Source organism: Amphiprion ocellaris, chromosome 1 (assembly GCF_022539595.1).
Source record: "Amphiprion ocellaris isolate individual 3 ecotype Okinawa chromosome 1, ASM2253959v1, whole genome shotgun sequence".
NCBI lineage: Eukaryota > Metazoa > Chordata > Actinopteri > Pomacentridae > Amphiprion > Amphiprion ocellaris.
The window spans coordinates 37,431,236-37,459,205 of record NC_072766.1 but is presented as its reverse complement, the minus strand read 5'-3'; the positions used below and the strand labels follow the sequence as shown (position 1 = coordinate 37,459,205).

At 37.2% G+C, this 27,970-nt stretch overlaps 1 protein-coding gene across 2 annotated transcripts; it reads left to right on the top strand.

Moving 5' to 3' along the window:
* The first annotated feature begins 46 nt into the window (after nucleotides 1-46).
* Nucleotides 47-27,911, top strand: wdhd1 (WD repeat and HMG-box DNA binding protein 1). Of its 2 annotated transcripts, none has more exons than XM_023280040.2 (26): nucleotides 47-110; nucleotides 399-492; nucleotides 1,826-1,937; nucleotides 2,072-2,223; nucleotides 4,685-4,796; nucleotides 6,146-6,196; nucleotides 6,287-6,382; nucleotides 6,470-6,562; nucleotides 7,491-7,597; nucleotides 8,825-8,960; nucleotides 10,420-10,624; nucleotides 12,060-12,244; nucleotides 12,691-12,875; nucleotides 12,971-13,212; nucleotides 14,344-14,481; nucleotides 15,272-15,428; nucleotides 17,008-17,122; nucleotides 17,700-17,831; nucleotides 18,862-19,079; nucleotides 19,382-19,527; nucleotides 19,615-19,671; nucleotides 20,098-20,129; nucleotides 20,767-20,931; nucleotides 21,091-21,230; nucleotides 21,531-21,666; nucleotides 27,484-27,911. In XM_023280040.2, exons 2-26 carry the CDS (start codon nucleotides 416-418, stop codon nucleotides 27,670-27,672), a joined length of 3,378 nt encoding a protein of 1,125 aa, XP_023135808.1. In that variant the 5' UTR covers nucleotides 47-110; nucleotides 399-415; the 3' UTR covers nucleotides 27,673-27,911. The 2 variants fall into 2 exon arrangements, with proteins under 2 accessions (XP_023135808.1, XP_023135807.1); XM_023280039.3 differs by having other exon boundaries at nucleotides 10,417-10,624.
* Nucleotides 27,912-27,970: the final 59 nt, after the last annotated feature.

Genomic DNA, 27,970 nt, shown 5'->3' with positions numbered 1-27,970 from the left:
CCTGCTGCGTCATGACGTTGCAGGCGGGAGTTGTGACGCAAGCTTCCTTGTTTTCAACGCAGCGCGGGAGATTTAGGAGAAGAGGAGCTGTGGAGTTGAAAGTGGAAACTGTAAGTTCTCTGTCTGATTATCTATCTCATTTTAAAGTCATGACGAGTTCAATAACTTATATTGTCGCAGTGAAGTGAAGTTCTGATGCCGTAAACACCGTTTATCTGTTGGACCGAGCGGTTTGAAGCAGCGCTGCGGCTACTTTTGTCTGTTGTTAGCTTAACTCTGCAGCTAGCTGGTCTCAGTTGTCTGGGGGGAAAATGGCAGAACAGAGGAGAGCCGAGCTGCACAGAAGTGTCACAGCTGTCACTTCACATGTTGATTGTTGCTTCTGTTCCTGTGTTCAGTGTGTTGGTCTGTTAAAATGCCTTGTGAGAGGAAGCCGATGCGCTACGGTCACTCGGAGGGACACACCGAGGTCTGCTTCGATGACTCTGGGAAGTAAGTCACAGATTAAAAAAATGCTTTAACTCTTGTTTTCACTGACTGTCAGGGCTGATAATGAAAGAAATGTGGTCTGAGCGCCACTGGAAGTCCATTTGGAGTACTTTCTGTGTGTCACTCTCATCCATTACGGTGTTTTGTTTGTTTAATTGCTTGTTTTTTACAGTATTATTGTACATTTAACTTTGACTTATGACCTTATATGTTCACTCATAAATACTGATGTTTGGCAATAATCTTTGTCAAATCAGTCAAATCCAACAGATCTCGCTCAAATTTAGGAAAATTATATTGTTCTGTTCTTGCTGGCGCTGTATTAATCAAAATATATGACCTGGACTGCACTGCACTATACTGCAATATGCTGATAATAGTCTTCTTTTGTGATTGTTAATATTTTGGACAGAACATTAGACACACCTGTTGTTGTGGTATTTGTCATTGTTGAAATAAGATAATACAATAATAATCTAAAGGGAAAGTGCAAACCTGTTGGGAACATAAGTTTAAAATGCAAAATAAGCAAGAAATACATAAAATCACTGTTGATATTGTACAGATTGTTCTATATGTAGAAAATCTAGATATTCATATTCCCATAAATGTGGAAAATCGCAATATTACAAAGTAGATATAGTTGATAATGCTCAGATCCTTTCCTTATAGAAAATACTGATATTCACACAATTGTAAACTATAAAAAACCATAAACTGCTGGTTTCAGCTTTTCAAATGTGAGATTTTCTGTATTTCTATGTCAAGGATTCAAGGATATTTATTGTCATTGCATTTCTGCAACGAAACTTTGTTGGCACTTCCAAAAAAACAAAAACAACATAGTATGATAAACAACAAACATCTGTATAAAACAAGTATTAAATATATATATACAAGTAAATAGGACAAGTAAAAGTGTAGTAGTGCAATGAGGTGCAACGTCTGCTTTAAAGTGTCATATTTAAAATGTCGTATCTGACATTAAAGTGTGAAGTGTGATGTCTCCAATTTGCAATTTTTAACCCCCCCCTTTTTTTTAACACAAATGGATAAAATAACAGGCAGATTAGTTGATATTGAAGATAGTAGCTTGTTGCATTCAACAGAATGTATGTGATTGTATTAAGTGATTCAGCTGTGAGTGAATCTTCTCAAAGCTTTATCAGAAATCTGGCAGCAGAAATTGTGTTTTTATGTGTCAAAACTGTATCACATTAGATTGAAATAGCTCTCAGTCCCATTTTAAGTATACTTATTAAGTGAAATTATATTTACTATTTTTCCTTCTGCTGCACAGTGTTCCACAAATCTGACCCCGATCAAATTTTCTCAGGTTCATTGTTACCTGTGGGAATGACGGAGATGTTCGCATTTGGGAAAGTCTGGATGATGATGATCCAAAGTTCATCACTGTTGGAGAAAAGGCTTTTTCTCTGGCACTCAGGGTTGGTCATCTTTATTTAAATATATGTGGCAGACTGGGATACACTGACTCGTAACGTTTGGTTAATATTTACCGACGTTTTGTGATGAATCGACGCAGTTGAAAATAGCCATTTAGACGTTCTCTTCTCCACAGAATGGAAAGCTGGTGACGGCGAGCTCCAACAACACGGTTCAGATCCACACGTTTCCTGACGGGGATCCAGACGGCATCCTGACCCGCTTCACCACCAACGCCACACATGTCACCTTCAACAGCAGCGGCTCCAGAGTCGCTGCCGGATCCAGGTACTCCTCGGTAGTTCGTATTAATCAACATAAATGGAAGTAGAAAAATTAGGCTACCCATGCTTCCAAAGCTCAGTAATTAAAAATTGTAGTTAATTAAATGTGTGGTTTTTATTTCTGTCTATGCAGTGTGCATAAATGAACTCCTAAATGACAGAAACCAGAAACAGCATTTATAGAACTTTTGATTTAGCTTTAATTTACAATTAATCTGATCAGGGCTAATATTTATTGTAGAAAACTCCTCTGGCTCTGGTTGCTCCTAAGACTGGATTACATTTTTTGTTTTGCTTTTTTTTTTTGATGCTCCAAATTATGTGAGTAAACTGCCCTTTTTTCTTTCCGACATCTGTATGCTGTCAGAAACAAAAAACAGAGGAAATATTAATAGTGATTCAGCTTGCAGACAGAGTGGGAAAGTTTTTCTGTGGTTTTATTTTACGGTGCTGTTTTCTTTTCTTTGACTTTGAAAGTGAGAAAAATGTAATCGTGAATTAGTGATAAATTATTCTCATTAATGAATCAAACATCAGTAATATCCTAATTTTAAATATGATCCATGATGATGAAGATGCAGAAAAACAGGACTGCATGACAAAAATAGTGTCAATATTGTGAAAACTGCCAAAAATTTCATAAACCATACATTTGGAAGGTTGCTGTAAGTTGCTATATGGTTGTTTAGCTCTACACTGACCTTTATACTGGTTTAGTTTAGTTTAGCATTCAGACATGAGATTGGTATCAGTTTTCTCATCTAACTAAAAGAAACAAAAAGCAGATTTTACAGAAACTATTTCTTCAAATATTTAGAGATGTTCTGTCCTGAGTATTTGTACAAACTGAATTTCTTGCAGTTTTTTATTTTTTTACTGTGAAGTCAGATATAAATCTGCCAATATTTGCTGTAATCTGAACCCAGATTTATATTTATATTTGTCAAATGTGTGGATTGCTCAGCGCAATTTACCAAAAAAATGACAGCTAGTATAACTTTTGCTAAAACTGTAGGTTAACGTCAACACTGACAGACTTTATTAGTAATAAACTTTCCCTAAACAGTTTCAGAATGCTTTAAATCCAGACAAATATATGCATTGGGCACATTTATAACAACAAATATTAGAAGATCAATAAAAACTGGCATAGATAAGAGGAATTAAGTGAACCATAATTGTATAGAAAACACAAAACACAACAATAATACACAGAGAAAAAGTATAACCTAAGAAATTAAAGATGGCCATACATTAGTAAGGTATTTAAATGGGTTTTAATGATTATAAATGGAGATATAAGCTCTCATAGCAAGTAGAAAGTGCAGTTTAGACCCAACAGTGTAAAATAATCCATCCCTTTATGATTTTATAACTGTACGGAAACATAGCTTGTTGCTGGTCAATGCAGTAATTTTAAAAAAATGAATAAAATGTGGGCTGCACAGTGGTGTAGTGGTTAGCACTTTCGCCTTGCAGCTAGAAGATCCCTGGTTCGCGTCCCGGCTTTCCCGGGATCTTTCTGCATGGAGTTTGCATGTTCTCCCTGTGCATGCGTGGGTTTTTTCCGGGTACTCCGGCTTCCTCCCACAGTCCAAAAATATGCTGAGGTTAATTGATCATTCTAAATTGCCCGTAGGTGTGAATGTGAGAGTGATTGTTTGTCTATATATGTAGCCCTGTGACAGACTGGTGACCTGTCCAGGGTGTCCCCTGCCTTCACCTGAGTCAGCTGGGATAGACTCCAGCCCCCCCCACAACCCTAGTGAGGATTAAGAGGTGTATAGATGATGGATGGATGGATGGATGGATGGATGAATAAAATGCACAGTTTCCTGGATGGAAATAACATCATCCTTGAAAGAGAAACTGAGAATGTCCAGCTGACTGCACAGATTCATCTGTTGCTCCTGAGATATTTTCCACCGCTGAGCTCAGAGACGAGAGAACGTCACTTTTATTTTGTCAAACCATGCAGGTTTTCTCCGCTTGGGCTTCTCCTGTGGCTGCTGAGGCTGTCATGTGTAACGTTCAGTGCTTCCTATGACTAAAGCAGCCTCTGATCTCATTAGCTTCAGTGTTGCTGTTCCAGAGCTGCTGATGTTTCCACCTGGCAGACGGAGGATGGGTTTATGATTAGTCCTGATTGGAGATAAACGTCTGTTTGCTGCCAGAATTGATCTGCTCCAAACAGGTTTATGACGGCAATCAAAGCACCGGGCAGGCGCCTCATTGATGCTTCTATTTTCACACTGCTTGTTTCCGTTGTGACATTGATTTTTAAAATTCAGACATCTGTAGCTGTTAGGACAGATTTGGTATCCGCAGGCAGGTGGACGTTGCGGGAATCATTTCCGCTTTTGCTCATTGATTTGATGATTTGTGTTCGTGTTGGTTCATATTTGACGCGTCCTTTCCCTCGATTCTCTGCACATATTTATTCTTAATTCCTTCGTGCTCCTCAGTGACTTCATGGTGAAGGTGGTCGACGTGTCGGACAGCAGCCAGCAGAAAACGCTGCGAGGTCACGAAGCTCCGGTTCTCAGTGTCGCCTTTGACCCCAAAGACGACTTCTTGGTGGGTGAAACTTTCCTCCGATGGCAGAAATGTAGCGCTGAAGTTGAGATGAGATCTTTTGTCGTACAGTTTTAAATTGCATATAAAACACAACATTTAAATGGGTTGTCTCTTCTCTATTCCACAAATTTGTTCATTGTTGTTCCAGGAAATAGAGCTGAGAGAATCTTGCATATTATCATGAAAGAAAATCCCAAAGTGATGCTGACGAATAGAACTTTCGATGTTGTTCGACTGCTTTGATAACCACTGGATTGGTCGCTGGGAAAAACAAAAACATCTGTATGTTAGAAACTGAACAGGTCACAGTGCACTAAATAGGCTCTACCTGCAGCCTTATTATCCTAAATGAATTCTAAATCATGACAAAAAGCTCATATTTGCAGCATATAAAATCATATGAACTTGGTTATGTTATGCTGAAATGGTGACAACAGACTCAGCAGACCAGCTATTACTAGGATTTCTAAAAATAGAACTATATCAACTGGTCATCCAGCACAAAAAGGAATAAAATACAGATAAGTCAGCTGCTTTAATTGGTTAAACTGTCTATGGGTTTGGGGAGTTTAACCCTTTAAGACAGGACATATTCTTACATTGGCACATACTGTAGTGCAATTTTTGGAGTATTTTTATTTGCTTTACATGAATATAACCCTTATATAAGTTTTGATAATATGTATTGACTTGTGTCTTAACTACTACAATAAATTGCTGAAAAGTGCAATAAACCTAAAAAAAAAAAAAAAAAAGAAAATAGTTTTTTCACATATATTTCAAAACACGGAAAATGCATAGCCTTATCCCTCAAATTTGTAAAAAGGTTGCACAACATCCCGTGGTCTCGTTTCTAAAATTTGTCGTTGTTATGTGCGCTTTATTATGTAATTTTACAAACCCATCAGTGCAATGAAAAAGCGCTCTGAGACCTGGTGAATGTGTAAAATGTTAGTGAAACTCCCCAGATTTTATATGCAAAAAGAATGATGAATCTATCTAAACTGGTTTTAAATCTACTACCAATCAAAAATGAATATGCAGTTGTAGCTTCTGCGCTACTCTGGACTCTCCTGTATTTCTGATTCTTTTAATGTTATCTTCATTGAAAAAAAATGCTTTTCTTTTCACTATAGGACATTTCTAAGCGACCCTAAACTTTTGAACGGTAATGTAAATGTACTGATGGACTGGAGAATGACGGAATAAGCATGGCTCTTCACTTATTTTATCCACAAAGTTGAATTGGAGGAAATGTGTCATTTGTCTGTCAGAGTTTGTTAAACCTGCGTGTTTTAAATCCAGGATAATGTGTCGTTCATCACATCTTTGTCTGGTTTGTCTTTCAGGCTTCTGCCAGCTGTGACGGATCAGTTGTAGTTTGGAATATTGAGGAGCAGGTTTGTCAATGTTTTTACAGTTTTCTAGTTTAAAATTTCACCCAAACAGCAGCATGTATTAATGTTTTCTATGTGGTCTTTATGGCTCAGACTCAGGCGATCAGTTGGCCTCTGCTGCAGAAAACGAACGATGTCAGTAATGCCAAGTCTTTGTGTCGGTTATCGTGGCAACCGGGTACAGGGAAGGTCAGTGGATTATCCATTATTATCTAATCACTGTAGGAGCCTACAGAGAAACACCGATTCTAAAATAACAACATGTTTGTGTGTCAGTTTTTAGCGGTTCCTGTAGAAATGAAGGTTCACCTGTATGAACGAGGCTCCTGGGACCATGTGAGCAACTTGTCTGATGATCTGCTCACTCAGGTGAGATCCAGTCAAATACAAACTCCTCCTCACAGTTAAATCCTCTTTATTTCAAACATGGACTTATGCTTTGTTGTCAGTCAGAAATGGTAGTTCTAGATCGTTTAAATGTTCACTTCCTTTGATCTCTGTGTACAAACCAGCACCTAGAATATAAAACAATGTGATACAAACGCCTCACACTCATTCTAAACAATCTGCATTTAGTTTTTCCCCTCCTTTGAGCTTTTCCAGTGCTGATATTCTGAGTTTTTATTGTCGCCACATTTTAAAAACATAAAATTGGTGCAGATGAATAATTTTGCAGAATAATGTCTGTTTTTTCTCTTTACAAATGATTTATTTGTTTCATTGCACCCTCTTACATACCTCATACGGGAATGAGAATGGGCAGTAAGTGACTTAATATGTGAACTATACTGTAATTTAATGGTTTCCAGGGGTTGCACAGTGGCTCGGTGGTTAGCACTGTTGCCTTGTAGCTAGAAGGTCTCCGGTTCGCATCCTGGCCTGGGATCTTTCTGCATGGAATCTGCTTGTTCTCCCTGTGCACACATGGGTTATTTCCAGCAGGCTACTCTGGCTTCCTCCCACAGTCCAATTGGTCCAACTAATGATTCTAAATTGTCCGTAGGTGTGAATGTGAGTGCGTTTGTCTCTCTCTGTGTAGTCCTGTGATAGACTGGTGATCTGTCCAGGTGTCCTCTGTCTTCACCCTAAGTCAGCTGGGATAAGCTCCAGCCCCCACGACTCTAATGAGGATTAATCTGTGTATACGTAATGGATGGATGGAGTATTTCCAGTTTTCAGCTGAATCTGTATTTATCCAATTCCAAGGGAGAATTTGCACGTTTTTTTCTCTACTTGACAACTTTTGTTACTACTTCCTTTGTCTTTTTTCAACTTTTGAAGTCTGTTTCGTCTGCAGCCCATCAACGTGGTGGCCTGGTCTCCATGTGGTCGTTTCTTAGCAGCAGGCAGCGTTGGAGGTTCAATGACGGTGTGGGACGTCAACAGTAAAGTTTGTGTCGAGAGGTGAGTAACAAGAATGTCTGAAGAACTGCATATTTATAAAGTTGTAGTCAAAAGTTATGGCTGGTTAGACTACTGGCTGCAATAAACTGAGGAAGTGGCACCCTTAACCAAATGTTGTGCACTTATTTTTATTAGATAACATCTAAATAACAAGCAAATAAATATGTAAATACTTCTTTAATGGTGTTTAATTTTCTGGGCCAAACCTCGTGGTAGTGTGACTCTTAATTTTCTATGACTTTAATGTGTCTGTGGCATCAAGTTTTGGAAGCTTTCATCAAATGTCTGCTCAGATTTATATTCTTACTGATCTGTTTTTCTGTTCCATTTGAATTACATTTGGATCGTTTGACATTTGTAGCTTTTTCAGGTGTAATTTTACTACTGTTGCTTGGGTTAAAAAAACATTTTAAAACTGTAACATCTTTTAGTAAGTGGAAAGTGTTTTTTATTGTAAAGAATCAACATGAAACTCAACATTAGTAAATAAAAACATCCCAGTGTGAAGGCTTGTGCAGTCATTTAGTCTACACTGACAAATATTAGTCATTAGAAATCATAATCTTTAAAAAATACCAAAAACTAAAAAAAATGATGAATGACAAACAAATATTTGCACATTTATTATAATTATTATTATTGGCTACAACCAACATTGTATATATAGTATATTTAAAATAGAGAAATAAGAGTAACGTGAAAAATTTCCTTTAATATTGTTTTTTAAATTGTGATTATTGTGTGGAGTAAATTGGCTTTAGTAGGTGTCTATGAAATATTTAAATGTATGAAAGTACATTAGAAGCTTAAAATGTGCTGTAAATACTATAAAAGCATCTGTTATTAAATATTGTTAATGAGAAAAAATATTTTAAAAGCTACTACAAATTGTAAAAATATCCTAAATGACACATATTTGCATGTTTATTATCAGTATTAATCAATTCTGAAGAATTTACAAGGAAATGAGTTAAAGATGTGGCTTATCTGTGTTATGTAAATGCCGGGATGCTAAAAAGAAAAAAATCGATATTGTGGGAACAGAATAGTAAACCCACAGCTTTTTAAACAAACCATATATAATATGTTCATTAATGATTGAAACAGGAGGATTCTCTGGGCTGTTTCTCATCACAGTCTCTGCAACAATTACAAGAAAACGTTCTTTTAATTGTGACAATAAATAGAGGAAACACTCGTGATCCCTAAACTTTTTGGTCTCTGCAGGCAGAAACATGAAAAAGGATTCACGGTTTGCAGTTTGTCCTGGAATCCTTCAGGCAGCCAGATCGCCTACACCGACACCGAGGGCTGTCTGGGAATGTTGGACGGATTCAGCTCCTCCACAACCGACACCAACAAGGTACCAGTTAGATTACTGACTGCTCTGCTGCTCTTCAGTCAGATCATGCAGAGATTCTTTACTATATTCTGAAAAATCTGCTCCTTTCAGTTTCTTTCTGCAGCCTGTAACATGAAGTGAGCTCAGACCATTGTTTATGTCAACCTATAGATTTAATTAACTGTTTTATATCATATCCACATCTACATATTCATTTATTAGTGTGTTTATAGTGCTCTATTTATTGTGTTTATACTGTTACTTCCACAGTGTTTATGCGTACACTGTGCAAAAGGACACGACTTGTGGGGATGTATTCTGTATATTTTCTATATTTCTGGTAAACACCAGACTAACCCTTTAGAGAGGACATTTTCTGCTCATTTCCAGCTCTGCCTGTTTAATCTTTACGTCCACCAGAGTAGTTTTATCATGACTTATAGCTCTAAAAATACGTATTAATGTTGTATTGTCTGTCACGCAGTCCCAGTGTTCTGTATGTACCTTTATACTACATACCTACGTACTATACAGTAAATGTTGCACTTTACTGCTGTTTTTGCACTTCTGCTTAGATGCTAAAGTGCATTTTGTTGTCTTAATAGTTGTACTCTGTGCAGTAACAATAATGATCAAGAATAATGATAATAATAAAAACTTTTAAAAACAGAGTTTACAAAGCACTTTACAGACAGAGCAAGAAATAAAAACAGGATACTCAGGAAGACCATTGAACAACAGAACGCTGATCAGTCCAAACACGGAATAAAAGATTTTCAAAATAAACAATACAACAAAAGCAGATAAAATAATAAAATCCACATCCAAGTAAGGGAAATTGCATATGGAATAAAAGAAAATCAAAAGTAAAACCTTAAATACAATAATAATAATAATAATAATAATAATAATAATAATAATAATAATAATAATAATAATAATAAATAAAGGGTCCAACTGAATAAAATTTAGAATAAAATAAATAAAATGAAGAAATCAAATAGAAAATAAAATTAATATTAATATTAATAAAATCATAAAATAAGTTAAAAAAATAGACAACACATATAGTTGAATCTGAACTAATCTAATTTATTAGTTTTTTTCTGCTGTTTTTGGACTTAACTCAGGTTTTTTGTTCATTTTTTTGCATCATGAAAATAGTTAATTGTTAATTGGAGTAGATAAAAGTCTTCTTTTTTCCAACACAAAGTGGGTTTTAGTTCTCGGCTGGTTTGGAGTCTGTCAGACTTGCAAACCTTAAAAATGGCGATTTGCTTTTCCACAAAAGTGTACAAGTTAGTAACCAGCTTTCTGATAACATTTATTCAGGATCACACTTGAAAACAAGTCGAACCTCCTTCTTGGTAAAGATTCCTGCAGATGTTTCCACAGAAAAACATTCACAGCTTCTGATTTTCATATTTCTTTCCATCTGTTCACATCAAGCTGCTAATTTGTGTCTCTGGACTTTCAGCAGGTTCCTGTTAAAAAAACAGCGAAAGACTACGACGACCTGTTTGACGATGACGACGACAGACTGATGGATGAAGGACTGAGCGACACAAACTCTCCGGTTAAGAAACCGGTTGCTGCAGACGACGATGATGACGATGATTTCCTGATGCCAGCGACTGGCCGGGTGAGGAACAGAGGAGCCATCCTGGACGACGAGAACTCACTGGGTGGGTAAAGATGGAGAATATTTAATACTTCTGCTTGTTAGCTGACTAAAGCGAGTCACAGATTGTCAAAATAATAAATTATTTTCCTGTTGATCACTAGAACACCACGTTGGTTCATGAATCTCAGAACAAGAATCTCAAAAATGTGGCTGCTGGTTTCCAGTACTTCAGTCTTGTTCAAGTTTTGTCTGCATAACTTTTCTTTTTATGGGTTATTCCATCTCAAATCATTCATTAAACCATCTCTGACTTGTTTGAAACTTTTTTATCATAAACTATGGATGTTTAAAATGGTATCTATGACATTTTAGAATAATATATCAAGTACTTCCTGAGATATATATATATATTTTATAATGCCAGTCAGCCCACTTTCACCAGGTTTTTTTCACATGTTGAAATTTCAAGCTTTTTTTAACAGCAATATCTCAGGAACTGTCGAAGATAAAAGCTTGAAATATCCATTGTTACTTCTCATCGTGTCATTGATTCTGAAATTGCAATATCGGACATTGTAAGTCAAGTAATCTCCATGTTATATAATTTTATAATGGGGGAGTTGAAATATGAAAAAAAATGTCAGAAAAACTTCCCATCTTTAATCTTGCATTTCCAATATGTGAGCTCAGATTTTGATTTATCTTTATTAATAAACTTATAACACTAGTTGACTTAAAGTCAGCTAGGGATATTTTCTGAACCATGTGAAGTTACAAGTCACAATAATACAAAACAAAACTTTATAGAATACTTTATAATATGAAATTCTTGGTCACAAAAAACTTTAAATGTGTTTTTGTTGTACATTCTTAACTGATTTAGCAGGTGTGGAAAGTAGTAATAGAAAACAAAAATATTTGTAGATAGTTTAATCCAAGTAGAACAGAGTGATGGAGTTTGAAAACTTCCCCAAATATAACTAAGAAAATATGCATTTTTTTAATGGTCATTTTATATAGCTCAAAAACGTCCGTCATGTCTTCTTACTGTTGCAGTAGTTTTGAGTTCTTTTGTTCAGACATAAGGTGAAAAAGTAGATGTTAATTTTTATCTTGACACTTTCGGTGAGCAGCTCTTGTTGTCAGCCGCTGGATTTTGATATATATTCTTTGGCATATATTTGGCATATTATATAATAAACTTTAATTTGATTTCTGAAATAACTTTATCAGAGATGATCTGAGATAGAGGTGAAAATGACCCAAACATATATTTATTTTTTATTGTAATAATCACATAAGAATGAATTTCCATCTTCAGTCCATGTTTAACTTGTAAATTCTTCACACAGACGTCTGGTTTTCCGGTTTTGTAGCAAAAAGAAATGTTTTACGGTCTAAATACACAGTTGAGATGAAGAAAGATGGAAAACAGTTGAACTGTAACATCAGCAGAAACTTCTAATAATTCCATATTTACATGTTTTTTTATTCAGATACGGGGTCGCTGAGACTCGGTCAGGATAAATTCGGAGATGATGATGATGCCGGCAGCACTGTGGAGCCTACAGCAGCTCCACTGGTTCCCCTTCGTCCCGTCTACGAAGGACCGATGCCGACTCCTCCTCAGAGAGCCTTTCAGCCCGGATCCACTCCTGCTCATCTCACACATCGCTTCATGGTAGGACATTATGCTCACCTCGCTTTACTAGATTCAGCCTCCTTGAGTCTTTGATCCTCGGTTCTCCGGCCACTGATCCAGAAATCAATCTTGGTGCATCAAAAGAAAGGGCGTACCATTTCTTAAAATAAATATGCATGAGAATCAAGAAGGCTGCTGGAGGAGCTGTGAGTGAGGATGTGCAGGAGTGTCCTCTTTTTTTTTTTTTTTGCTTTAAACTGACACTCCGAGGCGTAGTTTGTTCAATACCTGTTGCCTCGACTCCTCTCTCTTCGTATTTCTTTCCCACCTCCTCTGCTTGAAGGAGGAAATAAGACACAAGTAGAGAAGTTGAAGAAAAGGAATTTAGGATGTGAATTTAGTGGAATGGGATTAGGGGCTGATTTCATGGTTTCATTGAACCGATCTGAGGTCACATTTGTAGTAAAACTCCAACTCTTCCTCAGATGTGGAACTCTGTGGGGATCGTTCGAGGCTACAACGACGAGCTGGACAACGCCATCGACGTGGAGTTTCACGACTCGGCAGTGCACCACGCCATGCACCTCACCAACTCTCTGGGTCACACCATGGCCGATCTTTCCCAGGAGGCCGTGCTGCTGGCCTGCCCCAGCACCGACGAGCTCGCCAGGTAACCTCCCCCTGACCCTGATGTCTCTGCCATGTTGGGTTCCTTTCTATTAATTCTGCCCGTGAACCTCTAAACCTGCTCCTCTCTGCTCCCAGTAAGCTGCAGTGCCTCCACTTCTCGTCGTGGGACACCAACAAGGAGTGGATGGTCGACCTGCCACAGGGCGAGGATGTCAAGGCTCTGTGTCTGGGTCAGGGCTGGGCGGCCGTCGCCACCAACACACTGATGCTCAGGATGTTCTCCATCGGAGGAGTCCAGAGAGAAATCTTCAGCCTGCCGGGGCCGGTGGTCTGCATGTCTGGACACGGAGAGCAGCTGCTCATCGTCTACCATCGAGGTTAGACGCACAGATACACCTTACTGGGATGTTTACACTGTTTGGCTGCTGAGTTTCTGATTACCGTAATAGACAAAATCCAGAGCTAACTATGAATGATGATTTTAATCAGGGGTTTTGGAGTCATCCAAGAGGAAGTTTTGGGTATGAAGCACTTCAGTTCTTCTGCACTGGTTTGTGGTGGAAATGTCTACATATATGTAAAGAGAAATACAGAATTAAGGCCCAATGAGTAAATGTTATACTGGTTTTTCAAAGTAAGAGTCCTTTGCTTCTTTCATCTTTTTATTCAGGTGAAAAGTTGCACATATTCTGAATATTAAGAACAGATTACCCCTGAAATCTGCACATATGTATGACATTATTTTTTATTTTCATTTTGATACCACCATAGACTGTATAGAAATAAAGGAAAATTGAAGTTTAGATTTTTTTATATCCAATATTAATCATGGCCATTTTCACAAGAGAGTAGAGTAGAAATACTTTATTGATCCCCAAAGTGAAATTCTGTTGCTACAGTAGCGAGCAGAAAGAGTAAAGTGACCACCACCACAATAGAAAAATAGAACATAAATATAGAAATATATACTAAGATACAAAATGCATAATAAAGTGTAAAATATATTATGAATATAATGGCCTAAACTGAAAAATGCACCATAAAATGTCATAGTATTGTGTGTTTTGCTGGATGTGTAGAGCTACACCAACTTTTCTGAGCGAAACTGTTGCTGTTAGATTATGTAAATTGACTTAAATCGTGCCTGAGCTGATTAATATGTCACATCATGTATGCTTTATTTTTGTTTGTTTGCTCTTATAATTTTGTCAGTGTCTTTTATGGCACACTGTTAACCTCAAGCGCATTTCAAAGATCTGCAATCAAACATTTACTGAAACAAACAGTCACCAGTAGCTGCCTGGAAGCTGAAAAGAAAAATTCAAAAATGTAAAATGTTATAGCATTCTATGGACAATGGTGGTTGATAGAAAATAGTGGAAAAATGTTATTTTTTAACCACAAATGTTCTGTTCTATCTGCATCTGTTGCACTCAGCAAGTTCCTTTGTTGCCTTCTATCTTTTATGAAGCCTTAATCTGACGCCTGTGTTTTACTCCCGTCATCAGCTACAGGTTTTGACGGTGATCAGGCTCTGGGTGTTCAGCTGCTGCAGTTCAGTCGGAGGAGGAGGCAGATCATCAACGGAGAGCCTCTTCCACTGTCTCACAAATCCCACCTGTCCTGGCTGGGATTCACTGCAGAGGGTCAGTCTGTCAACAAGTTGTATTTCTCTGTGTATTTCTGGACGCATTTCTCTGACTGTGTTTAGACAAATAAGATTACAAATGGGTCATTTGATCTTAAATCATGAGGGTTCTACTGCTGAGCCATCTCTGATTTGCTTGAAACTTTTTCATCATAAACTGTGCATATTTGAAATGGTATCTGTGATATCTTAGCTTGATTTATTAAATAGCTAATAATATGAAATATTAGGCAATATTTGGATGAGAGTATCTCAGGAACTATTAAGGATTAAAGCCTGAAATGTTGACATTTGGTTCAGAAAATATCACTAGTTAACGTCTGCTTTATCATTTTTTAGTTCATGTGTTCAAAGACGGAACTTTTCATGATGGCTTCAATTTTTTTTCCCATATTTCGGCCCCCCTATAATCAGAGATTATTTGATCTACTTGTTCAATATTGCAGGTTATAAATCAATGACACAGTGAGAAATAACAGTGAAAGCTTTAAACTTTTATCCTCAATTGTTCCAGAGACACTGTGGTTCAAATGGAGCCTTAAATTTCAATGTGCTTAAAATAAAGTGCTGAAAGTGGCAATTAAAAAAAAAAAAAAAATCCTACAAAGTATTTGATCTATCAGTGTAAAATTTTACAAATATCTTTATAAATAACTATTTCAGGCAAATGGGAGGTGGACGAGCAGAAATTATTCTAAATATTTGATGATTTGACTCAGAGGTAAGAGCATTTCTTTAGTACTTCTCTTTCTGATTTGTAACCTGACAGCCAGTTTTGTGTTTTCCAGGGACTCCGTGCTACGTGGACTCAGACGGGGTTGTTCGGATGCTGAACCGAACTCTGGGAAACACGTGGACGCCGGTTTGTAACACCAGAGAGACCTGCAAGAGCAAATCGGATCACTACTGGGTGGTCGGAGTTCACGAGAATCCTCAGCAGCTCAGGTGAACTTTCTGCTGCATCGTATCTCAAAAACTCACTCATATGATTAAAATACTGGAATGAGTCTTTATTAACTGCAACAAAGCAAACACGCTCCCAGGTTATTGGTTAATTACTCCTTCAAAGAGGTGGAGCCTCGGCGGAGTTATGCGATGATTGACGTTGGTTTGTCTGTCTGTCTGTCTGTTAGCAACATTACTCAAAAACAGACTAACAGATTTGGATGAAATTTTCAGGGAAGGTCAGAAATGACAAAAGGACCAAGTGATTAGAATTTGGCAGTGATGTGGCTTATAGTCTGGATTCACGGATTAGTTTAACATTTCTGTATCGTTGCAAGATAGTGGCACAGCGTCCGTACGAAATGATACAAGGAACGATTGATTAAATTGTATATTGTCGGTGTGTTTCTGAGTCCCATCTATTCCCGCCACCCACTACATATTTAGGTCATGTGATTTGGTATCCATACATGACATACACATGCATAACATACGCCTGTGCTCAGTGCAACGTCATTTTGTTTGTGGGTACATCTATGTTAAATGGACACATTCTATGGTGTCGCGATTTCTGCCACAATTTTTTTCAAGATTTCAGCCGTCGGAAATGATATGACTGAGAAGCCTTGGAGGAGTACTGCGCTCTCTGAGTGCTTTTCTAGTTTAATATTGTGTAATATACAAGATAAAAGTACACTGTTGCAACTGGGTAAATAATAAGAACACCATATAAAGTCCTGTATTCTTAAAATCAACAACTTAATAGAGATGAGACTTAAGTATTTTCTTAGAAAGGCCTCGGTTACATTTCATAAAAGGCTCTTCAGACTTCAACACCAAACCTGAGAACACCTGAGAGTTCTATTTTCACTTTGATTGCACAACAGATAGGTCTCACCTCACTATAAGCAGCAGTCAACCTGTAACTCTAAACACAGAGCAATTTAGTTTTTTTGAAATTGACTAAACATATAAGCAACTAATGTATTATTAGACTGTATTTTTACATTCTAGTGTTTCCTTTTGCTTTTTCCAGATTTCATTAGAAGTATGTTAATGTAAAACAGTTTGTATGACAGAAAAAACAGACATAGAGGTGCATAAACACTGATTTCAGCTACCAAGAAAATAGTTGAGCAATTTTAAGTTGCATCTTTCAAGGAGCTGTTTTTTTTTTGTCTTTTATGCTGAAAGAATCAACTTGAGAAAAGTAACATTTAGCTTCTAGTCATCTGAAAACCAAACTCAGACACACATGAAGCAAACTTTGGAGCTAATAAATAAGTGATTGTGGTTGTTTTTCCACAGTTATGAAGTGTCTGTTTGGTAGCTGATCCATCTGATGGTTGAGTTTTACCAAAAACACCTGAATGCATCTGCAAATTACCTAATTACAACGCGATGATAGAATCACTTTGATAAACAAAATTAGCTTCTGACTCCCAGTAAATCACGCTTTATCAGTGTTACGGGCTTGTTACCAGTTATTTTTATGACGTATATCACCCTGATCTGTGATATAATCTGTTGCAGCTGCAGGTTAATCGCTGTTTCTTGTGTTCTGATCTCGTCCTGTCAGGTGTATTCCCTGTAAAGGCTCCAGGTTTCCTCCGACTCTGCCCAGACCTGCTGTGGCCATCCTGCCCTTCAAGCTGCCGCTGTGTCAGACCAGCACAGAAAAGGGGCAGATGGAGGTAAATGAACAGACTTAAAGCAGCTCACTGTCCTAAAAAACACATCAACAGAGTCTCCTGTAGATATTTTGAAGGAATAGTGGGGATAGAATCGATCAAATATTTGTAGTCTTTGTTAATTAAAATAATGCATCTGCTTTTTTGGTAATAGTTCAAGCTTGATGTTATTTGTAGGAAACCTAGAACAGTGAAACATCTGCTTTCTGCAAATTTACACCCAAATACAACAGATTTTGTTCCTCATTTAAAAAATTTGTTATTTCAGAAACATATTTACACATTTTTAGTGAAGAAGAAGAACAGTTATTTTAACATTTTTGTGCAAAGCAGCTGTGAAAAAACTGTAAATCTTACTGAGTTTTCTTGTGTGAGTGATGCTCTGCTGTATTTCCTTCAGAAACTGATGACTTATAAGTTCAGAAAAGCCCATTTTTGGGCTTTCTGAAATGGTTCTATTCAACCATTTGCAGAATTAAAGTAATCCAAGAGGGAGGATTCACAGCTACCTGCTTCTTCTGAAATGTCAGATTAAAATATTCAGTTACAGTTGAGTCTGTCCTCCTCTGTCGACCTCCAGGAGCAGTTCTGGCGTTCAGCTCTGTTCCACAACCACTACAGCTTCCTGTCGTCCAGCGGCTACGAGATCAACGAGGATGGACAGAATCAGTCCCAGAAGGAGCAACAGGAGCTGCTCATGAAGATGTTTGCAGTGAGTATACAGCAGGGTGTCAAATTCATCTTAGTTCAGGGGCCACATTTGATCTCAAGTGGACCAGACCAGTAAAATCAGAGCATAATAACCTATAAATGATGACAACTCTGAATATTTCCCTTTGTTTTTGTTGCTATAAAGTAAAAGTACATTCTGAAATAATCTTCTTACAAAACATTATGAACGACCTGAAGTTTTTAAAGAAAAATAAGTGCGATTTCAACAATATTTTGCTTCAATTTATCTTTAATACATTAAAACTTAAAGAACACAGTGTATCTAAAAAGGCATAAAACATTTACTCACTAGTATCTGGAACTGAACAATATAGTATTTTACTTTTTGATCAAACAACTTGTCAAGATGTAGAAATTATTTTAGATTTACATTCATTTCCACATCTGTGTAGTGATCCTGACCACCTGAACTGACTCACTATTAAGGAAAAGGTTCAGTTTTTCCTCTGCATTGTGAATTTATAAAATTCATACATAAAAAACGCATTAAAGTTGTGGCAGTGCATGAAAAATAGTACCAAACTCTTTTGTACTGAAGCTGCTGACTGACATTATATTGCATAATGTTCAATGTCTTTAAATATTTTCACAGTAAGTATTCATTTTTACACTTTGCAAGTCGTCCCATGGGTTGATAGGCCCCTGTGACGGGCCGGTATAAACACTTTCATCAGCTGTGGGTTCACTTTTACTGCATATTATCACCACCCGTCTTGTTTTCTGCTTCTTCACATACCTACAGGTGCAATATGTATGTGTCAGTGCAATTCATATCATGTGCAATAATCATGTGTAGAGCAGGTCTTTAACCACAAACCATTTCCATACTGTATATTTTGCTCTTATGTTGTATGTATTTTTTAGGGTGTTTTATATAGTTTATTTTTAATGCTGCTATTTGGAGAGTACTAAACTGATTTTTATTGTTTTCTGTAACAGTGATAATAAAGATCTATTCTATTCTGTTCTGACTCCTACTAAACGTCAGTCTGTTGGATGTTTTCTTCCAGCTGTCCTGTAAGCTGGAGCGAGAGTTTCGCTGTGTGGAGCTGGCTGAGCTCATGACTCAGAACGTGGTGACTCTGGCCATCAAATACGCCTCCCGATCCAGACGGATGGTTCTCGCCCAGCGGCTCAGCGAGATCGCCCTGGAGAAAGCCAACCAGATCCAGGAAGAAGAGCGGGAGGAGGAGGAGCCGGAGTACTCCAGCTACAGACGGACCTCTGGGTAAAAACAAAATGCTTCTGTTTCTGTTGCTGTTGTGGAAAATCAGTGTCAACATTCAGGTTTAGTGACTGAGTGATGTGTAGCTGCAGCAATCTCTTGTAATTTCTGTCACTTTTTGAGGCAAATGAGGCAAAACAAAGCAACAAACTTGACTCATAGTCTCCTCAAATTTAATTCTGCCAATTTAATAGAGAATTTGAAACAAATTTTTCATTGTCTTGCATGAAAACTGACATTAAATCTAGTAAAATCAGGCTATTTGTAAACTTGTATTTTGAGCATAATTCACTGTATCTGTGCAGGTACGACCAGACCGAAGTCTCAGGAGGACGTTACAGCAGCAGCAGATATAATCAGGAGGAGGAAGAGGAAGAACAAGGAGGAGAGGAGGAGGAGGAGGAGGACGGACAGGAGATGGAGACTGAGGAGGCAGCAGAAACTAAAAGACGTCAGTTCAACCTCTTTCTTCCTCTTTGCACATGATGGCGATGATAACAGCAGCTAACTGGTTTCCTTCATGTCCTTCGTGCTGCAGGTGTGAATCCGTTCGCTAAAGAAGCAGCTTCACCTGTAACACCGTCTCTGACTCCAAGTGAGTAAACACACATCCCAATATTCGGATCTCCAAATAAATATTCTGATACCACTGTAGCGACCGAATGTTCAGATGTTTGGGTCCAGCCCTAATAATCACAACACATTAGATAAAAGGAGAAATGGAGCGGAGTCTGTGATCTTCAGTAGTCTTGTAGATTTACTGAGCCGCCGCCAACAAACCAAGCTGGTGTTGAGCTCACAGAAAGTATTAACTCAAATACGATTCTTTAACTTGTCCAACATGTGTAATAGGTCTCCCTTAAGTCTGATTATCTCCTGATTCTTTTCTCCTGACATGAGCCAGTTCAGTTTGTAATATTTATACTGCAGTGTTTAGTTTGTAATATGAGCAGGAGGGCAGGATGTTGTGAAATTATTTATAATCAGAATGAGCTGCTGACGTCTGATGTTTGTTTTACAGTCGGTAAAGTCGGCCGTGCAAATCCTTTCAAGGTAAGAAGAGAAATATTTTCACAGCAGCATTTTTTGAGCGTCTTCTGCTGTCTGATTATTGGTTGTGAATAAAGACGCTAAAGGAACAGACGGCTGAAAAAGGGAATTTAGTTTTCTGTCTTTTTCAGCTGAATGTTGAACTTAAGTTGATTTGAAGGGTTTCATACTGTATTACTCCAAAATTTGACTGCTTTTGTTGTTGTTTTTAGTGTTATGTTTGTTTTTAAAGCCTCGTAGTTACAGAAATCTTCATCCCAGCTGAAACCTGGGACTGTTTTTAAGAAGGAGAATGTTCAGTTTAGTTTATTGAAAATGAGAATTAGTTCTGAACTAACTTACCTGGTTATATAAAGGTTAAACAAATAAAAATAAAATTAAAAAAGTTTCAAGCTTAAATGTGAAGTGAAGGAAAGGTTTAGATTATTCCTTAGAAATTTGAATGAAATCACTGTGATAAACCCGACAATCTGTTCAATTAATAATTAAACTGAGGTTAAAATACATATTATTCATAATAAAAGACCAACCAGTGTAATAGTTTATACTTAGATCCATTCATTGTTAGTTTTCTTTTTCTCCTGAAATGTGTTGGCTGTAAGAAAATACAAAAAATCTAAGTTATTCTGGATGTGTTCAGGTCCTCGGTTCTGGTAAACCGTCGTCTTCGTCTGGTCAACCTCGAGTCACAAACATCCTGGACAACATGACGTCCAGCAAGAAGTCGACTCCACTCAGCGGCTCTGCAGGGAAACAGAACAAAACCCCGGTCCTCAAACCATTGGCACCCCGACCCAAAACTAAGGTATCTCCATCTGCAAACCTCTTAAAGATCGAAACCTCACAGCAACAAACACTGACATGTGTCCTGAAGTCACCACATTTCTGATCTGAGGTTGGGATGAAAGCTTGTATTTGTGCTGCCAGACTTAAACATTGAGATATTTACTTCTTTTCTCTGCAGACTCAGGCCACTCTGCTGCAGATGACCGGCAATAAAACATCTAATAAGAAAGCTCAGGAGAACACAGAACCGGCTGCAGATCAGAAACAACCAGACGCTCCTCCACCAGCTTCACCTGCAGAAAACACTGAAAACAAAAGGTCAAAGATCTGACTTTGAAATCTTTCTAATGGAAGATACACTCAAGCCTGAAATTATTCATACCATTAGCAAATTTTGACTTAAAGCTACTTTTATTCAACCAGCATTTTTTTTGTTTCCCAAAGATAAGATGATGTACAAGAGGCATCACTGTGGAAAAAATAATTTCTCAAAATTTAAAAATAACTTTAAGTCAGAATTTACTAGGGGTATGAATAATTTCAGGCTTGACTGTAGATGTCACATGAGAATAATTTTTTTAAAAAGCAGCATTTTCTCACTTGCTTGCTTGTTTTCAGGCCGAAGACGGGCTTCCAGCTGTGGTTGGAGGAGAACAGGAAGAACATCATCGCCGATAATCCAGATCTGGAGGAGACGGAGATCATCAAAGAGGCCATGGGGAAGTTCAGGACGCTGTCAGCAGAAGAGCGACTGGTAGGACGGGTTCAGACAGGGGTTCGCTAGATTTAACGGTTACAAATTTGACCAAAGTGCAGAGAAATGTACTGAGTGATCTTAGAAAAGTTGTCTTAAAATGACAAGATGTTAATGACGTCAAAAGCAAAAGTTCCAGTCAACAAATGGAGTCAAATTTTTAACATTAGACTGACGTTGTCTTTTTTTTTTTTTTTTAAAGTTCTGAATTCAGCTAGTTTTTATATCCGGATGACTTTTACTACAAAACAAGGATACCATTTAATCAAATTATATTGACCACGATTCAGTGTTGAACAGGAATTAAAAAGGGAAACGTTTAAATGTCTATCAGAACTGTACATCCAGTCCCTGTGAATATGCAACATTTTGCAATGAAATTACGATGCCTACAGTTTTCTGCACTAGAAAAGGGAATTTTTGATCTTGAATACAGATAAATGTCTTAGTTTGGGCAGTTTACGAGTAAATGTAGGTGAATGGAACTTTTATTATTACAGGGTTTGTGTTGCATTTTGTCAGTAAGTCAGCTTAAGTGCAGTGAATTGTAGAGTTTTCTAACCCACTTCTTCGTTATTTGTTTGAGAAATCACTGAATGTGCTGGACTGTCTACATCAGAGGTGTCAAACTCATGTTATTTCAGTTTAATTCATCTTAAGTGGGCCGGACCAGTAAAATCACAGCATAATAACCTGTAAATAACCACAACTCTGAATGTTTCCCTTGTGATTTAGTGCAAAAAGTACAATTCTGAAAATATTCACTTTTGATGAACTATCTTTTTGCAAAACATTATGAGCAACATGAAATTTCTTAAGGAAAAAAGTGCACTTTCAACAGTATTAAGCCTCAGTTTATCATTTACACATTACGACTTACAGATCACAGTGTCTACAGATACAAAACATTTAGTCACAGGTATCTGGAACTGAACAATCTAGTATTTTACTTCATGATCACAACATCTTGTCAAGATCTAGAAATTATTTAAAATTTACATTAATTATCATCTGTGTAGTGATCATGACCACCTGAACTGACACACTATTAAGGAAGAAGGTTAAGTTGTCCCCCTGCATTGTAAATGTGTAAAATTTATGTATAAAAACTGTGGCAGTGCAGTGGACGGATTTAAAATTGCATTGCACTTTGCAAAGTCGTCCTGCAGGCTTCATTGGACCCTCTGGCGGGCTGGTTTTGGCCCACTGGCCATATGTTTGACACCCCTGGTCTACATGAACCTGCAGACGTAGTGGAAGTGTGTATGAAGACAATATTGGAGCCCTGACTTTTCAAAATTCACTACAAACTTGCTAAAGCACTTGCTAACTCTGCAACTTTAAGGCTACAAACCACCTGCCTCAAAACATTAGGGTAAATGTGCAATAATACGGCCTGACAAAGGAAAAAATATATGTCTTTCACTAAAATGTTGTCTCTAGTTTAATCTGGCTGGAAAAACTTACTGTGGCAACTGATTATCCAGGACTCTCTGTAGAAGTTGTTCTCCAGCCAAAAAGATTTACAAACATTATTGTTTCATCTTTAAATAAGAGACAGCCATGATGTTCACAAACTTAATTTTCAGTAAAAATATTGTCTTAAATTCAGGCTAATACATCTGTTTGAGTTTTGGTAAAATTGCAGGTTTGAAAATGTATTTAAAAGCTATTTAAGCCACATACAGATTGAATAAGGCAGTAAATTAGCGTAGCAGTTGTTTGCATGTGTGAAAATAAATAAGACGTAGAGGTGTCAAGGTCACGGTGCAGCTCAGAAGCTTTCTCTAATCCAAATCTGGCTGCAACAAAACCCATCAATTAGTCTGTGAGAGGCAGCAGTGATTATCAGCTGCAGATCAGTCCTCCTCAGGGATCCACACTCAGTCAGTTTGGGTCACATCTTCATCACATCTCTCTCCTCACGTACAGTTTTAGACTGTTTTTATTTATTCTATTTGTCACAGCTTAATGTGAAAATGACTGATTTAACAGCAGATAAAAACTGATAAAATGGTTTCCAGTTTTAAAAAACGTAGCAGGTATGAAAAGAGTCTCTCTGATAAATCCTGTAGTTTAAATGAAGAATACACCAAATGTTTCTTCAGTGTTTTTCATTCTGTATCACAAACCTGCACTGGGCTGTTTATTTAACTCTTGTGTTGTCTTAGGGTCAAAAATGACCCGGTAACTATGTTTAATAGCAGAGAAAACCCCTAAATCACCCTTTTTCAATTTGACATTCGGTGACTTTTTCTAAAGAAAAGAAAAAGTGAAATATTGTCTCTATTATTGCATCTATTATTTTCATTTTATTCTTATTATTGTTGTAGGTTATGCTCCTTGAGGGTGGGACAAATGATTCAAAAGATGTGAGAAGACGAGTATTTTGTAGTTTGTACAGTACACTGTACAAACTACATTACTGTTATTAAATAAATGATATTAATGAGACTACTATTATTAAAATACAAAATCACAGCAAAAAAATATTAATTTACATGTTGATTTTAAGGGGGAAAAAAGCACTATATTTGCATGAATAGTATTGCATTTAAAGCTACTTTCTGCACATTTCTGGTACTTTTTTAGGATATGCAAGTACTCTTACTCAACAAATATGTTTACACCTATGCATCACCTTTAGCAACAATAATAGTGATAATAAACCTTTTCTTTAGTAAAGAAAACAGTTATAACATGTAGGATGTAATAAAAATGAGTGGTGTCCACTGGTTAAATACAAGAGGGAAAATCCAGACGTTCACAAAGTGTGTGATGCATGACAGGCTGGTTGTTCATGTAAAATAGATTTTGGGCTGAAAATTGACTGAAGCTGCTCTATTTTAGAGGCTCAGTGGACCCATATGACCCTTAGCATGAGGGGAATGTTCAGGATGTTAAGACCAGGACGTAGCTGTGCATCACGACTCTGTAGTTTGAATAGCCAGAATCATTTCTATTCAACCTTTTATGCAGAATAAATTCACACCAAACTCACTATAGATCATTTCACTGCACAGAAGGCAAACATGAATACCAGAGTAATAAACAGATGAGATAAAACCTTGGAGCAATCTCTGTCTAAATCACTAATAAAATGTAAAAACTGTACAAATGACAGCTGCACGGCATCAGTGGTTTAAAATTGACTTTAAAAAACTGTAGCACTTATTGCAGGGTTCACCAAGTTACATTTTAAAACTTTTTAACAGCATAAAAAATGCACTTTAATTAGCCAAAAGGTAAAAACCTCTAAATTCACCAGTTTAGAGGTTGTGGTTATTTGTCATCCTCTGATTAACACGCTGATGTTTATCATATTTCTACTAGTTGTTATATGTATTATTTAATACCATGTAAACATTGTTCACCATATTAAATGCAAGACTTTAAAAGACCTAAGTATCACATAAAATGCACTTTTAATAACGGTTTACAATTGTACTGGTTTGTATAAAGGAATAATTGAAAAGAGCTCCGGATGATGTGGTCTAGAATAATTTATTATTTATAAATATTTCTTAACACTCCTTTAAAAAGGAACATTTATTATAAAGTTTTCTAGCTATTGTTGGAGCAGTAGTGTGAAAAAACTACACAAAAAGTCACCTGTGCTGCTTTTTGAAACCTTTTTATTTATTCATTTAAATGTATTTTTAAAAAAATCCTTTTGTTTTTTTTACCCATCACAAATTTAAAAAACTGATACAGCATCAGACATTTGTTGGATAAATTATTGATGTCTATCAGGCCTGGCAGCAGCAGGTGTTGCAGCTCCTTCATACAGGGTCACATAAAAGAGAAAATCCAGATTTTAAACGTAAACGTCCCCGTTTTTACACACCTGGTGTCAGCTGTGGTCAGTGGATGGTGAATGAACGGTTGATGACACACCTCATCCTCTCATCCACCTGAGTGTTTGTAAGCAGCTGGTCCTGACCCTGCATTCATCAAGTCTGTCAGCACAGAGCTGGATATCAGAGGATGTGTCTGATGGGGGAGGATGATGGGGGAGGATGATGGGGGAGGGACTCTGTTGCCTGGGAACCCAGCGGATTGGCAGCGATGAGGGCACAAAGCATTGATCTTATGATAATACTGAGAGAGACGGTGAGCTGGTCAGTCTGCAGGTGAATAATTATGACGACAAGATGAGATTTTAGAAGACAAGCAGTATTAAGAAGATTTTTCATCACTTTAATTAGATTTTAAGGAGTTTTTGCATCAGAACATGAAACATTCTTAAGTCCTCTGTGCACATTGTTTCAAACTGCAAATCTGGGAATAATCAGAGTCCAAAACTGGTCCAATAATTTGTGCCTGAACTCAAAAGTACACTGAAATGTGGACATCAGACCTATCTACAGGTCTGGAGACTCATCTGTAGATAGGTCTGACTGCACCTCAGGCTCAGTAATCAGGCTTAACTTCACCCAGGATTTAACATTGTTGTCTCTGCAAAATAGTAACGGGGAAACCATAACTCCTTTTCATCACTTTCATTTGATTTTACGCTGTTTTTGCATCAGAAGATGAAACATTTTCAAGTCCGTGGTGGATTAATTAATGCAAACAGCAAATGTAAAATAATCAGTGGCCAAAATAGGTCAAGAAATTTGTGCCTGAACTCAAAAAGATGCTGAAATGTGGGCATCAGACCTTTCTATTTAGTAGATTACAGAAAATATCAACTAAGTCACAGGAAAAAAAGTTAATTTACATGTTGACTATAAGAAAAAAAGAAAAAGCCAAAACTGGATCCTGTATTTTTACCATTAGTAATTTGTTCTTTTACAATTTGCAACTGTGAAATGACACTTTTTAATGTCATCAAATCGAATAGTTTTACAGATATTTGTTGTTATTCTCACATTTTTAAAATTTTTTGATTGTAAATTCCACATTTTTTTTAGTGCTGCAAAATGCTCGCGGTTTGCAGAGCATTTTGTTTGTGAGAAACCTGAAAAATCCTGGAAAATGATCTTGCAGGGTCACATTTAATCCAAAACCTTGTTAATATCTGACCCTGTGTTGTGAATTTTACATTATTCTGCCGTAATACAATAAAATAAGAGTTGAATAGTGAGACATTAATAATTTGGATTATTTTAAGAGACAATTCAACGTGATTTTTATTTGTGCTAATTTGAAAAAAGATTTTTTTTTCATAACTTGAATTAGATTTCAAGCTGTTTTTGCATCAGAACATGAAACATTTTCCCTGCAGGGTCACGTTTAGTCTAAAACCTTGTTAACATCTGACCCTGTGTTGTGAGTTTTACATTATTCTGCCGTAGTTCACTAAAATAAGAGCTGAATAGTGAGACGTCAGAGCTCCACCAGCTCTGTGATGCTGATGTTAGTGTGAATATGTTTGGGGCTAATGACCGGCGCTGGAGGTGAAGAGTGTGTGTGTTTGTGTGTCTGTTTGTGTGTCTGTGTGTTTGTGTGTGTTGCTGCCAGTCCACTCTGCAGGCTGATGATTCATCGCGGCTCCATTACGTCCTGGAAAACGCTTCCTTTTGTCTCAGCTCCGAGAGAGAAAGGGAGGAAACAAAAATAAAAAAAATAAAAGCACGAGGAGGAAAAGAGCCAGCAGGCCAAAGAGATGCAGCCTGTCAGTAGTGATTATACATGACAGGATGCAATTTCAAGCCGCTCGCCTCAGTGTCCATGTGTGCGTTTAGTCATCCTCATGTAGGTGTTTGGAGCCGAGATGCAAAACGGAAGAACAATCTTCTTTTTGTCCTGTTGGATAATTAACATTTGCGTTTCATGTCTCTTCTCTTTTTTGTTTTTTGTTTTTTTTTCCAGTCGTGGACAGAAAGAGCAAAAGGCCAAAGTGGAGACGCAGCAGATGTGAAGAAGAGGAAAAGAGCAGAAGGAGGAGAAGATGTGGAAAATAAAAATGAAAATACAGAAGCTGATGAAAACAGTGCGAAGAAGAAGAAATCTCTAGATCCTTCCTCAAAGCTGTCGGTGTTTGCATTCAACAAAAATTAGACCTCAGGTGGAGACTTGATACGTTTTGTCTTCCAAACATCTTAAATCTGTTTGTGCTTTGAGGCAGATTTAAAGCCTTAAATGACCTCAATGTTAGGAGTGGATCAGTGACTTTAACCTGTTCTGTTGTTTATGATGAAGAGCGCTACATTCTGTTTGTTTTTACCTTCACAACATTTTTAGAAACAATTTACTGTATTTTTACAAATTAATAAAAATAAATGCAAATTCACAATTTAGTCTGTGATTCTGTTTTGTTGACATGCTCTTAATTTACACAAAACAGTGAAATTCAGTG

Excerpts from the sequence above, each read along its gene's own strand:
- wdhd1 (XM_023280039.3), top strand. The coding sequence starts at position 416 with ATGCCTTGTGAGAGGAAGCCGATGCGCTACGGTCACTCGGAGGGACAC. Across the intron at positions 2,224-4,684 it reads AGAGTCGCTGCCGGATCCAG|TGACTTCATGGTGAAGGTGG; the intron begins GTACTCCTCGGT and ends CGTGCTCCTCAG. Across the intron at positions 6,197-6,286 it reads TTTGGAATATTGAGGAGCAG|ACTCAGGCGATCAGTTGGCC; the intron begins GTTTGTCAATGT and ends TTTATGGCTCAG.